This window comes from Geospiza fortis, unplaced genomic scaffold, assembly GCF_000277835.1.
Source record: "Geospiza fortis unplaced genomic scaffold, GeoFor_1.0 scaffold447, whole genome shotgun sequence".
NCBI lineage: Eukaryota > Metazoa > Chordata > Aves > Passeriformes > Thraupidae > Geospiza > Geospiza fortis.
In genome coordinates this window covers 464,531-477,938 of record NW_005054467.1, presented here as the reverse complement: position 1 = coordinate 477,938, position 13,408 = coordinate 464,531, and the positions used below count along the sequence as shown (strand labels likewise).

The window sequence follows — 13,408 nt, the reverse complement described above, 5'->3', positions numbered from 1 at the left end:
AACACAGCTGGACTTACGTTGTAAATTGAAACCAGTTGTTTTTAGTTTTGTAAGTCAATAAGCATCTCTCTAACCACAAGAGAGCATTATGACCTTCTGGAGTCAGGTAGACAGAACTCTTAGAAATAAGACTGTAAAAGTCATGGAAGATTTTTCTACATCAAACATAAAGACATATTTTTTTCCTTAAGCAGGCAGTTTCCGCTTCTTTTAACTATCAAGGAGCTATTAAATTTAAGTGCTTCAGTTCCCTTCTGGGGAGTATTTTACAGTAACTTATACAGAGCTTGGTAATCTCTTAGATTTGACAGTGGGCCAGTATTTTTCTCTGATGGTTTTAACCAATTCTTTTAAATTGCGCATTTCACCTCTGCTGGTGTTCCAAGCCCCTTGCAGATGTGTGAACCTGGAGCTGGGCTCTGAAGTGCCACTGATGTGCTGCTCACACCAGCCTGGGTTAGGAGGAAGGACAAACTGATACTCCCTAAAGAAGCCTGCAGTTGAGGAAGCCAAAATTTGTGTGATAGGTTTGCTACAGGCAGTGTGAGGCCACATTTGACGTGTGAAACTACCTCTAACCACAAATAAATGCCTGAAGCTGCCTGATGGAAATCTGAGGAGACTCAGCAGCAGCTGTGTCGTTCTAACTTCATGGGAATCTGCCTGTACCCAACTGGCAACACCTTTTCTGTACAGAAATTAGTAGTTTGTGCCATTGCATTTGGAATTTTGTTGTTTCTCCAATTATGTGATTGGTTGAAAAAGTCACCTTTGCATATGATAAAATGAACAAATGCACTAAGCCAGGAAATTTATAATTCTTTGAGTCTCTCCCTCTTTGACCACTACCTTTTTGTTGTGTACTTACTTATGCCTGATACTAACAATAGATTCCAGGGCATCTGACAATTCTGATGTTTACTTAAAATCAGTGAAAAGTTGGGTTCATTTACTTAATCCATCCCTTTGAAACAGATGTTGGTCTGTACACCTGTCAAACTTTTTTTGGTTTATTAAGTAACTTCATTAATAAAATAGAATTTCTTACTTTTCCTAGAGAGATTTCTCACAATCTAGTAGATAATGAGCTTTTATTTTTCTGATGCTCAGTTTGATTCCATTACTCGTATTTAATTGGAATCCATATCTTTTTAGGTTCTCTTTTTTTTCCTATATGAATGCCTAGTAGTATTTGTTTTTTACTGAATGTTTGTATTTAGGCTTAGTTTTTTAAAATATAATAGTTCCTGTTTTACAGGCTATGTCTAATGCTTATTCCAACAGATATGTTTTGTCCCTCTCTCCCCCCTCTTTCTCCTTCTCTCCTTTCCTTCTTTCTTTTTATTTATTTGCCTTTACTGTTGTTTGCAGCTGCTCTTAATTTGATATTATCTGGAAATGTAATTAAATTCCTGTTTGAGTTTAACAGGAATTTTTTCCTGTTTTTTCCCTCAGATCATTAACAAAGCTATTAAATGAAAACAGGCAACTCTAGTTTGTTGCCCTATATTATATCACCTTCTAAGAAATTTCTTGCCCATGATTCTTTAAGCAGGAAGATTTTAAATGTTTAGCAGATGACTAGCTGGACTTCAGTTATTTTATAACTTTTGCCCACAACAAATGCTAAAATGAATGTAACATTAAGTGGCAAAGAGGATCCTGTCTTCCTAAGTATAGTGGCAGAATAGTTTCTTCTGCAGAAATATTTCAGAATAATAGCCAGGTGCAGTAAATCCATAGCTTTGCCATAGTTTTCTAATAGTTTTCTCTTCCTGTCTTTACATTAAGCACAGGAAAGTGTTTTCTGCACCTCCAACAAACTTTGAATCCTGGTAGGACAAGGAACATTCAGATCTGTAGGAAGTCAACCCTATGCAGGAGTGAACATGCTTCCACAGAGAGCAACCAGAGGCAGAGGGGCTATTTCTAAATACAGAACTCTGGATTTTCCAGGGCAAGGACATTCTTGTAACAAGCAGATGACTTTTGCTATCAGATAGCATAAGGTTTTAATAGAAGAAAAAAGATAAGAGTTCAGTACGTGATGAACTTGGAGCCTCTGGGCTCACTAACATCTCCTCCTTGGTTCAGCCCAGCTGTGAAATTCTACCATGGTGAATATGCATGTGACATGTGAGTTCATCCAGTTCCCAAAAGCTGTGGAAGTCCTGTCCTATCTCCTGCTATCAATATGAGATGTAATCATGATTCTTAATCAGCAGTGTCATCTCCTTTTTTTCTTCAACATCTCCCACTTGGATACCCCACCATAATTCCATGAAAATTCCATCACTTTCTTCCTTTTCTTGTGATGAAAAAAGTGCAGAATATTTTCTTCCACATAAAAGTTTTATTTTTGAGTGGGAAAACTATTGGGGATTTTAAGTAATAGAGACAAAAACCAGGACAGAGGTCCAGTTTATTTACTGTCTTGTTAATTTACAGGAAGTTAATAGCTAATTTTATTCCTCTAAATTTCTATATATATAATTCTCTGCAATGTGTTAGTCACATGAAATTTCTTTTGTATTTCTGTAAGCTAACAGTGGATCTTACTTAGCTGTCTAAGGCAATTAGTAAATTATTCCTCATCTTTATTTTCCTTCATCCTTTTTTATTATAGTTACAAAACAGGCTATTTTTAAGATATTGAAATATTTCAAGTATTTGTTGGTAATCATTGATTAAAGGTAGAGAAATATTGTAAAGTACAAATTAGAATTTTTTTCTCTGATTGGAAAATTATGAATTTGTGGGTTATTACTGTACATCTTTGTCAATGGTTTCCATTACTAAGAATGCTTAGCTGGCATAAGCTACCTGTGCCATCTATTTAAATTCTTTTCTCCCTAAATAAGGAACATCCCCAGATGAATAATTGCCTTAAAATGCGGCTGACTTTCCTCCCTTTGCTATTGGCTTTCTTTGTGACTGTCTCTTAAAAATGCAGGGGGTTTCTTTTTTTTTTTTGCTTTCTAGCCACTGTTAGGACTGCAGCACAATCCTCTTGTCTAGCAATGCTTGATTCTGCAACTTCTTTGTTCTGTCTTTTCCTCCTCATTTCTAATTAGACCTTATGTATTTGGTTTCTCTCTTATTCCTTGTGTATTATTTTCATGAATATGTAGTGTCTTGTACCTTAATTGTGCTAGATGTTTCATTTCTTTGTAGCCTGATTATTACCTTTACCTTTTTTTACCTTCATTAATAAAGTGTTTCAGGATCTAGAAAAATCATGAACACTAGTCCATGCTTGTCTGTTACTTTTAAAATCTTGAACCATGCCTCTCTGCTGTAGGAACAAAATTAAATTTAAATGATGGAAATGCATGTAGAGATAACTTAAACTACAGCTACTGTTGCATACCACATTATTGGTTCTGGCTATTGAAAAAGCAATAGAGTTGCTACCTGTCTCAGATGAACTTTGATATTCACCTGTGGCAAGTACTTAAATGTAGCCTGAGAAGCCTTTGAAATACTTCCTTTTTCATTAGGACTTCAAAAGCCCTGCAAATACTGTATTATTGTGCAATTTTATTTCATTCTAGTGAAAAAGGTGGGAAAAAAGTGACCCATATTATAATCATGCTTTTGAATTTCTTGATTTCTATCACACTTGAAGTGTTTTCAATTCTACATGCTCTGCTTTGCATTGTCATTTGAACTTAATACATTGTGATATTAACGCTAGAAAATGGTTTTATTTAATAAAATGAAAAGTATATTTTCAAAAAATCTTAATCATCAGAAAATCAGTGATAGAAGCTACTCTGCTTTAGACATTTTCTTTTAATCCAGCATGCAGCCTTTTCTATCACTGATATATTATGGACAAGGGAATGTGACCTTTGACCATATCTGTTCTGCCTCTTCGGATGATTACAGATTTGTAAACAAGTTAAACTAGTATTTAATGCTTCTGCACAGAGATATCAATTACATTTTGATATTATATTATATAATAAGATATAATTATAGAATTATTATAGAACTAGTAGAATAAGGAAGAGATTAATTCAAAACTAGATTCAGAATTAAGAACTAAATTGAGTGATCCTTCTGGTCTAAAAGGGCAAGGACACTCATTGTAACAAGACTTATGTTATCACATATGTTGAATAAATATAAATGATATTATATTAAAAATGCTCCTGTTAGCAAAATTTTGTGCTCTATATTGTGTTTCATTTTAGTTGCTTCTGTGAATGATACAGTGTAAATTTTTGCTTGAAAATGGTATTTTTTTTCCTATGAATAATACAATCTACTTATATGACTGGTTATGGAAATGGATGGCATTGTGATTGTAATTTAAGTCCACTGTAATTTTATCAAGCACAAAATGTAAACTTGTGTTCTGGTATATCTTGGATAATTAATTTTTGGACACTTAGTTTCCCCTGTAATTCAGTTAATATCAAAGAGACTTTGCAGAACTGTTACAAGCCTTACACATTTCCTACATGTACCCATATTTGTCCTTATGTCCTGTAATGTTTCTCTTGATATCCAAGAGCTTAGGAATGGTTGCATGGAACCCAGCAGAGGTGTTTATTCCTATGTCTGTTCTGTCATTAAGGATTTCTAGAATGTATATTTCATTTTCCGGTCACTCTAATATTGTAGGATCTCCATGAAGTTGCCTGTCTTCCTCTCTGATCACTGTCCAGACCCTTAGTTTTTCACTAAAATGGACACACAAAAGAAATTGGATTGCAAATCTTTGTTTCAAGATATAGCACAAGGGGAAGAAAAAAAAGGACAGTTTGTTCAGCATGTTACATATAATCAGCAGTGCACAGGAAAAATTGGTTATAAAAATCTGCAGCGATATCAATGCATAGAGGACTGTTGAAGACCAAAATGACTGTGATGCCATTTTCATCAAAATAACTGTTCAGAAGAATACAGGCAATAACTATTAAGTTCTAAAACAGTTGAGAAACAATGCAGATAAAAACCATTTAGATGGTGCTGATAGGAATGTTTCTGTTCCAGGAGCAGACATTGTGAAGACAACCTCAGAAATAGGAAAAAACAGGGAGGAATAGATGATGCAGCAATTTATTGCTTCATTTCCATCTTCATAGTCTACTGCTTTGATTCTCCTCAGAAAGTGCTCATTGTCTACTATTCCCTTCTTTATCTTTCTTAAAATTGCTGGTACAGAAAACTTGCCCTGCTAGGAAAATGGAGGGCACACAGTAGCCTACCAAAAAAACCTCAAAGATAAAAGTTTCCTAATGTGTCAGTAGATCTGTACAGTCCCTTGAGTCATATCTGGCTGGCGGACAGTAAATAAGTTGACAGTTGTGTTCAGCTACTGAATACAATTTTTTGGGTGTTGTTTTGTTACTTTTCCTCCTTTTCAGTTCCTTTTGCAAAATTTTTAAGTCCTTTGCTTAAGTGCGAAGTGCTTTATAAAGAGTAATTGAAGGTCACCAATGCTGTGAGGTGGGTAAAGTTGCTTATTTTATAGTTGAGAGGAACTGAGCAATATCCGAAACTGTGGATGGCAAGCAGAGCACCTGACATTATTGAGAAATCACTACTGTATCCACTGTATCCACCTTGGAGTTTCTCTGGTTTGCCAGCGCCGTTCATCTGTGGAGATGAAGATGGATTTGCATTATATATGAGGAGCTGAGAGCAGTTATTAGCATTGCAGTTAATATGGCTCCAATATTTTCATAATAACTAAAATCATGTAAAGAAATAATTAAATCAAAGTTAAAAGGGGGAAGAAAACACAGAATTCATGAAAGGATGTTCTTCTAACCCTCTAATATTTTCCCAGTCTGTTACTAGGCACGTGTTATTTGTTGTACCCTCCACATACAGCAAAATTAGCATATGCATATCAAGAAAGTTCTGAAATAGATTTAGGCACTACTGTATTTTGATTTAGACATTACTGGAAATTACGTCAGGTGTATGAAGGTGAGGTAGTATCTTACAGTTCACAAAAAACCCAGCAATTTATCTCATAGTTTCACTTCCTACCCCTTTTTTTGTGTTTAAGTAATAGACTAATTTCATTGAATTTAATGTGCAGAGGAGATAAACTGATCCTGTTCACTAATTAATTACTTGCTTTTATCACCTTAGAGTATTTTGACTGCATGATCCAGGGACGGAATATAAAATGGCTAATTAGTTCAGAGAGGCAGTCTGTGCTGCTGGTTTAGTAATGAGGAGTTTGCTCTCTAGTTTTAATTTGCTTTAACTCATGGAATTCCATTGCAATGCTAGGTAGTACTTTCTCTGCAGATCCTGTGGGATGTGGAGGGGAAGGGGGGGCAGGAGTGTAAGAATGTCCTTAGAGAAAGCTTTAGTAGGTTTATGTCTTTACTGACAGATGTGGATCCAGGTGGTAACAGCTCCCAGCACAGAGGAATTGCCCCTACTTCCTCCTTGAACTGGCTGTTGAGTTTTTAGCCAAAGTCCTATGACCTCTTTCTTACAGTTTCAGCAGATTTGACCCATATTTGACATCCCTAGGAGATGCCCTGTTTGTACTTACAGGAACTGCAGAGCAGGGCTTAAAAAGGAAATTTCCAAATTACATACTAGTTTTTACTTGTTAGTAGCTGGGGGGAAGAAAGTTTGTTTCTAGCAGTACTAGGAACTTACATAATCTTTACATTAAATAGTGAGAGTCAGCTTCTCTTTTACTAAGGAGCTTTACTCTGTAGCAGCTCAGTGGAATGTGTGCCCAATTTGTAGAACTTTCACAATGTAAATAAAGAATATTTTATTGCTTTCTGTGTTAAAGATAAATACTGATTTTATGAAATTACTGCTTTAAGTAGCAAATGCTTTATGAGAAAAAAAAAATTCCTAAACAGAGACACCGATTTTCATAGAATTATCTCTGTATTTCTTCAGGATGTTGGCTTTAGAGAGCATTAGGGAGAAGGAAGAGAAAGCAAATAGAATACACTGGTTTTTCAGGGGAAAGAAGACAAATAGACTGTAGTTGATTTTCGTGGAGTTTTTTGATTGGGGGGGCTGGTGTGCAGGAGTTTAGTTGTCATTATTTTTGGGGGATTTGTTGTTTATGTGTTTGATTCGGTTTGGTTTTTTAATGTCCATGTAGAAAGAGTCATGATTTACTATAAATACCTAACACTGATGAAATCTTTAATGTTGACTTCTCATAGTTAATTTTGGTCATCAGACCTCTGTGTTTATATTTTCATGTTTCCCCCAACTCATGTTGTTTATCTTACAAATGGAGTGGAACTCCACTGTGGATTTCTTGTGGAAGGTTAAGAAGTAAAGGGTCTTTATAAACCCCTTAAAATTATTATACTAGGACGGCTATCTGTAAAAACCAGAAAATAATTATAATTATGGAAACTGGAAGAAAATTAATGCCATAATTAATTATTTTAAATTAATGGGAGTAATAGTTGCTGATGAAGTTTTTTTTCCAGATTCTGGCTATAAATTCTGTAATAAATCTTGTTGACTGTAAGTGTCTCCTGTATTTTTCTCTTATGTCTAGACTGAAAAGTAACATCCTTTTTAAGGAAGCTGTCAGACAAAGTGAAGAACAGTGAAGAATTTATTTGAAAAATACTGAAAAATCTTAACCAAACCCTCAGAATAATAGTAAAAATCCCCAAAAGCTGAGGTAGCCACAGCTTTCAGTGTAACTGTTTAAAAAATGTTTTTAAGCATGCAAATACATATAAAAATTATCCGTAAAATTAAGCAACAAATCACTGAGGGTATGAAACAGATGTAAAATGACAGTAGAAATACTAACAAGATAATATAACTTTGTGACATTTATATGCTTGAGGAATTAAATTATCACATCTAAAGTATTTTCTAAATAAGTGACAGAGCGAGCATATCAATCACAGGATGATAGAAGAAGGCAAATTTGCTTATGTCAGAAATAAATATATGAAGTGCTCACAAGACTTTATTAACAGAAATGATGTATTGAAAGTAATACAGAGTATTATGGCATAAAAAATGGGAGAGTTTTAGCTAAAAGTGGCAAAAAGTATTAATACTGTGAGACTCAAATATGCAAACATGAAATTGTTCTTTCTGGTGTTAATTTACATATATCCTGAACAGAGTGTCACAATCTTTATGATCTTCTATGAATGCCAGTTGATTTTCATGGAAGTGTTTTAGTCAATTTTCAGTAGGGATGAAAAGCTTTTTCTCTAGTTGATTCTGAATGAAAAAGTAAACTCATATATTCTGTGTACAAAACTGACAAAAATTATGCAAACTGAGTGTAGTCTTTGTTTATAAGTACCATACTGTGCATATTATTTACGATCCACTTTCCCAAATAATCAGACTTATGCATGAGGAATAAACCTAAGTCAGCTCAGTATATAGATATTTCTTAACTTGACTCAATATTTTTAAATGCTAGGTCATACTTCAGGTAGGGGGATGACTGCACTTTCAATTAACTGTAAATTTTCTTTGAGATACAGCCTCATTACTTTTTCCACTCCTTACGTGCATCAGTTGCAAAATCTAGACTATATTGAGTAACATGATAAAAAAACTAATTACTGAAGTATGACTGGAACCTAAGTCATAAATTCTTGAAGTTCTACGGTGCTACTTTTTAGACACTTGTGTATAAACAATAACAATTTGATTTTGTTCTGCTGCTCACTTGCTTTAGCCAATATAGCTGTATGTAATGATACCACATGCTAATATCAAGCTCTGTAACACAGTGCACACTGAGCTGTTTTATGCATTTATGCACATCTTCAGCTGGTGCCTCTGAGTTCAGATGTGTTTTTTAGTGGTCCGTCTTCCCAAACCAAACTAATAACTTTGTTTGTATCGCTCAAGCTCTAGAGCTATTAATGTTCTTAGTGGCAGAAAAGCTGTGTGAGTAAAATATGTTAAAATTCTTCAATCAAGTTATGATATTTAGGGTCATACCTAGGCTCTGTCTACATATTGAATAACGTAGCCCAGTATATGGATGAGCTGATTAAAGCAGATATATGAGCTTCAGCATCCTTAAATATGGCTCAAGATTTTTAGTTTGGGTTAAATGTAGTTCAGTCCTTTGTCATTACCGTGGGTGATGCTGGATGCTGTTTGCCACTGGTTCAAACCTTTCTGCATTAGCTGTAGAAAAAAATTCCTTGGAAAGAAAATTCTATAGCTAGAAAAACAAATTTTGTGCCCATCATGTGCTGAATTCTAAGTTAGTTTCTTCCAAGAGCAATGTAGTTTGCATGCACCAAATTCACCCTTCAAAAACCAATGAATGTGCATTAAGTGCTCAGGGGATTTACTTCAGAACTATATTACAGGTCCAATTCAAAACATCAAAGTTAATGTAGTTTTTCTGGAATATGCATGTAAGCCATTTGTGAGCATATTAGCTATTTGGGTAAGAAAAACCACAGTAAGTTTAGTTTAAAAAATATTTTGTCCATGATGTTCATAATGGTATGGAATTAATCCTCTTGCTTGACATGTCTCTCCCTTTTTATTACATTACCAGGGGAATAATATATATGTTATTATGTTGTATTTTAATAAACTGTGAAACACTGAAATGTAACATACATATAGTATGTTGATAATATATTATTAGCATGTAGAGAAGTTACAGTAGGTCTTTTATCAGGTATTACTGCATGTGGTCTGATCTAAAAAAATAAAAACATTTGAGGTGAAGGGAGGGAGTTGACTTTCTGAGCTTCTCATCCATCACTGAGCCAAAATTTCTTTTCTATGCTGAGTAGCTTTTAACTTTTGATAAAAACTCTAATGGGCAGAGGGAAGATGGAGCTGTTTCTCAGGTTTCTCACTGAAACACTTCCTGAACACATTTCAGGATGCTTCTTCAAATTCTGTTTCATTTTGCATAGGATCCAGTTCATTAATCTGGGATTTATTTTTGTGGAGGAGTAAATGGAGGGCAGTTGTGGTGGGTTAACTTTGCATGGCTGCCAGACACCCACACAGATGCTTTCTCAATCCCCATCCTCAACAGGGTAGGAAAGTAAAATAAGACAGAAACACTTGGAGGTCAAGATAAAGACAAGGAAATCACCTTTGCAGCATAGCAAAGCAGACTGACCTTAGGTAACATGAATTTAATGTATTGCAAATTAAAGTAGAATTACATGGTGAGAAATAAAAGCCAAAAACTGAAATACTTTTTCCCTTTCCCTTCTTCTGAGGCGCTCCTTCATTCTGAAATTCTTCGCTTCCTCCCCTGAGGGGTGAGTGGGGGATGGAGGTTCTGAACTGTCCATAACAGCCCCTGTCCTTCAGCCTCACACTCCTTCCCTGCTGCGCTGTGCCTCCTCTCTGTGGACTGCAGGAGATTCTCTGCTCAGGCACTTTGAGCATCTCGAGCATCTCCTCCCTTCGCTTTTTCATAGGATTATTTCTGACTTTTTTTTCCCCCTTCCCTCACTTCTGTTTCCTCATGACTGCTGTTAAGTGTTTTTTTACTCTTTTGTAAATAAGCCTCTGAGAGGTACAACTGTCTTGGCTGAAGGGCTTGGTCAGTTTAAATTACTTCCAATTACTTTCAGACCTGTAAAAATGTGTTGGTTTGCCTTTTGGTTTTTTTTTTTTTTCTAATTTAGAGACCTGGCTGCAAGGAACTGCTTGGTAGGTGAAAGCAACATCTTGAAAATAAGTGATTTTGGGATGTCCCGGCAAGAGGACGATGGTGTGTACTCATCATCTGGCCTAAAGCAGATTCCAATCAAGTGGACTGCCCCAGAAGCTCTGAACTATGGTAAGAGCATAACTGGATTTTCTTGGAAAAAAAAAATAAAATCCAAAGTACAGCAAAGAGCGCCAGAGCCGCAATATTCGAGTGTATGTACATACAATTCTTTCCCCCCATTCAAATTAATGATGTTTAAAATAATTTTAGTATTTCAGTCTGATTTATGTAAAAAATGCAGCTTTGCTGCTGAAAAACAATAGGGCAGCAACATCAGAATTGCTATTATGCAGCAATAGCAGAGTGCTTTGGTTCTGTTGCTGACTCATTCTTGTAGACAGCCTCGTCAGTCATCTAAATTATGATTGTTAGCAAAATGAATGGCAAGTTCTGTATATTTAAAGTCCCTCATTGAAAACAGTAGAAAATGCTAATGTACTAGAACACTGTGTTAGATAATTCATTGCATTGGTGAAAGATACAGTAGTTGTTTTATTTTCGGGGTTTTTTTAACTGCAGTTTTTCTTTACCTGCATTTTTGTGTATCACTAGGTTTTTATATTGGGGATAAAAATTCATTACTTATCACTGAGGGAAGTGGTCCACACCTCTTGGTTCCAGAATAGAAGCAGAAGCTGCTGCTCTTAGCTTTTTTTGCTTATATGAAACTATAAAAATAAGTTCTTCTAGGTAAAGGGGGCTGTGGAGAAGCAGCACATTTAATAAATGGTGGCATGTTTTGAATGTACTTCTCTAAAGCAGTTCTTTAGTTGAGTACACAGAATAAAATATTTTTGAATTCTTAATTTGAAGTGTCTGTAAATATTTCTGCCATCTCTTAAATTTAGCCTTTTTTTGGAAATCATGCATTGGAAATCATAAGTTTGTGAATTATGATTGATAGCAGAATGCTTCCTCTCATTAGCACTTTTGCAGCAGTTAATGACATAACACAGTAATGCAGATCTTCCCTTTAAAAGGCTGACAGTAAATTCATTTTAGTAATTGATCCTGTATTACCAGTTACTCTAAGAGGTGTTAGCCTTGCCAACATTAACTGGTGAATGCTTTGCTCTTTTGAGTGTTTGATCCGCTATAAAAGATGGTTTGGGTTTTTATTTTTGTTATTTTGGAAATACACACAGTGCTTTTGATGTATGTTGAAAACCTATCCTTATACCCATATGTGGTCCAGTTGGCTGCATTTAGCAGGAAACAGGCTCTTGTGACAACACCTTCACTTTGTACTGCTGAGTCTGTTTTTTCTGCACAGTACAGGAGAAGAGGAGATTGTTGATTAACATCGACTTACTTTGTGTTTCCTAAAGCACATACATATTCCAGCACTTATAGGTCATTTTCCGTAATGTTTGGGAAATGAGCTCTCTCAAACACGTTAATATGTTCAGCAGTCAATATTCAACTTTCAAAACGTCATGAAAGATTTCTGTGTGTTTTTGAAGGATAGTTTTTTCCACTCCCTTGAAAGATACTGGTAAAACTTACTGGATTATGTTTTATTGTTTTCCATTCTAATAATAAGGTTGTAATAATTGCATTGAATTGTGTAGGTTTGTTAAGATATCAGAATGAAATAAAATTAAATCTGCAGTATTTCAAAACTAACTGGTAACCACTGGCCAGGTCAGTCCTGAATATCAAGATTCAAAGGTTGGAGGAAAATGAGCAATAGGATCATTTGGCCATTACATGGATGCCAATATGGTTAAGAAGCTACAAAAAAGTTATTTTTTTTAGTCTTTGCTGAAGTCACTGTATATGACAAGTTAAGAGTGGTCACTAAAGTATGTTAATTTAAAAAAAACACACAAGTTGTGAAGGCTAGAAACCAGACTAGGGCAAATGTTGTGGTTCTGACACAAATTGTGTCAGAAGTCAGAAGCAAAATTCAGATGCCACTGGAGTTTTTGAGAAATGGAAACTTTGGTTCTGTGGGTGCTGTTCAGAGCCATCCTACACCATTACTGGGAAGGCAAACCCCATCACTCCAAACATCTCCCCTTTCCTCCTTCTTCCCCCCACTTTATACACTGAGCCTGATGTCACATGGTCTGGAATCTTCCTTTGGTCTCTTTGGGGTCACCTGTCCTGGCTGTGTTCCTTCCCAAGGAGCCCCAGCTTCCTCACCAGCATGGCAAGGAAAAGCAGGGAAGGCCTTGGCTCTGTGCCATCAAAGCAATAACAAAACCATCTCTGAATTATCAACCCCGAGTTCAGCACAAATCTAAAACAGAGCCCTGTACCTGCCACTGTGAATAGAATTAATTCTACCCCACCAAAATCAGCACATATTAGGATGATTATGGGGTATTTTTGCTTCCTGATCTTTGAAAATTAAAATACATTTAATATGTATGTTTTCTCCCTAAAATATTTGGGGTTATTTGTGATGTTTAATAGTAACGTGGGGAGGACTTGGGGTTTTTTCCTAAACAGATCTTTTTTTTTTCCCTCAGATAATGTAATAGCATAAAATATAATTAACTGTACAGAACTTGTACTTTCTGTAAAAAAAAAAAAAAAAAAAAAAAAAAAAAAAAAAACAAAACCAAAAAAAACCACAAAAAACCCTAAAACCAAAACAAAAAAGAAAAAACAAACAAAAACCCCCAACAAAACAAAACAGAAAAAAAAATAAAACAACCCCCCCCCAAAAAAAAAACCCAAAAAAAACCCCAAAAAAAC

The 13,408-nt window shown here is 35.3% G+C and overlaps 1 protein-coding gene across 1 annotated transcript in view; it reads left to right on the top strand.

The window, feature by feature from the left end:
- The window catches only part of FER (FER tyrosine kinase), a 143,816-nt gene that overhangs the window by 117,317 nt on the left and 13,091 nt on the right, over positions 1 to 13,408 (top strand). Inside the window, exon 17 of the mRNA XM_005428029.2 lies at positions 10,617 to 10,771. Within this exon, the coding sequence (XP_005428086.1) occupies positions 10,617 to 10,771 (155 nt within the window). The remainder of the gene's footprint in view (positions 1 to 10,616; positions 10,772 to 13,408) is intronic.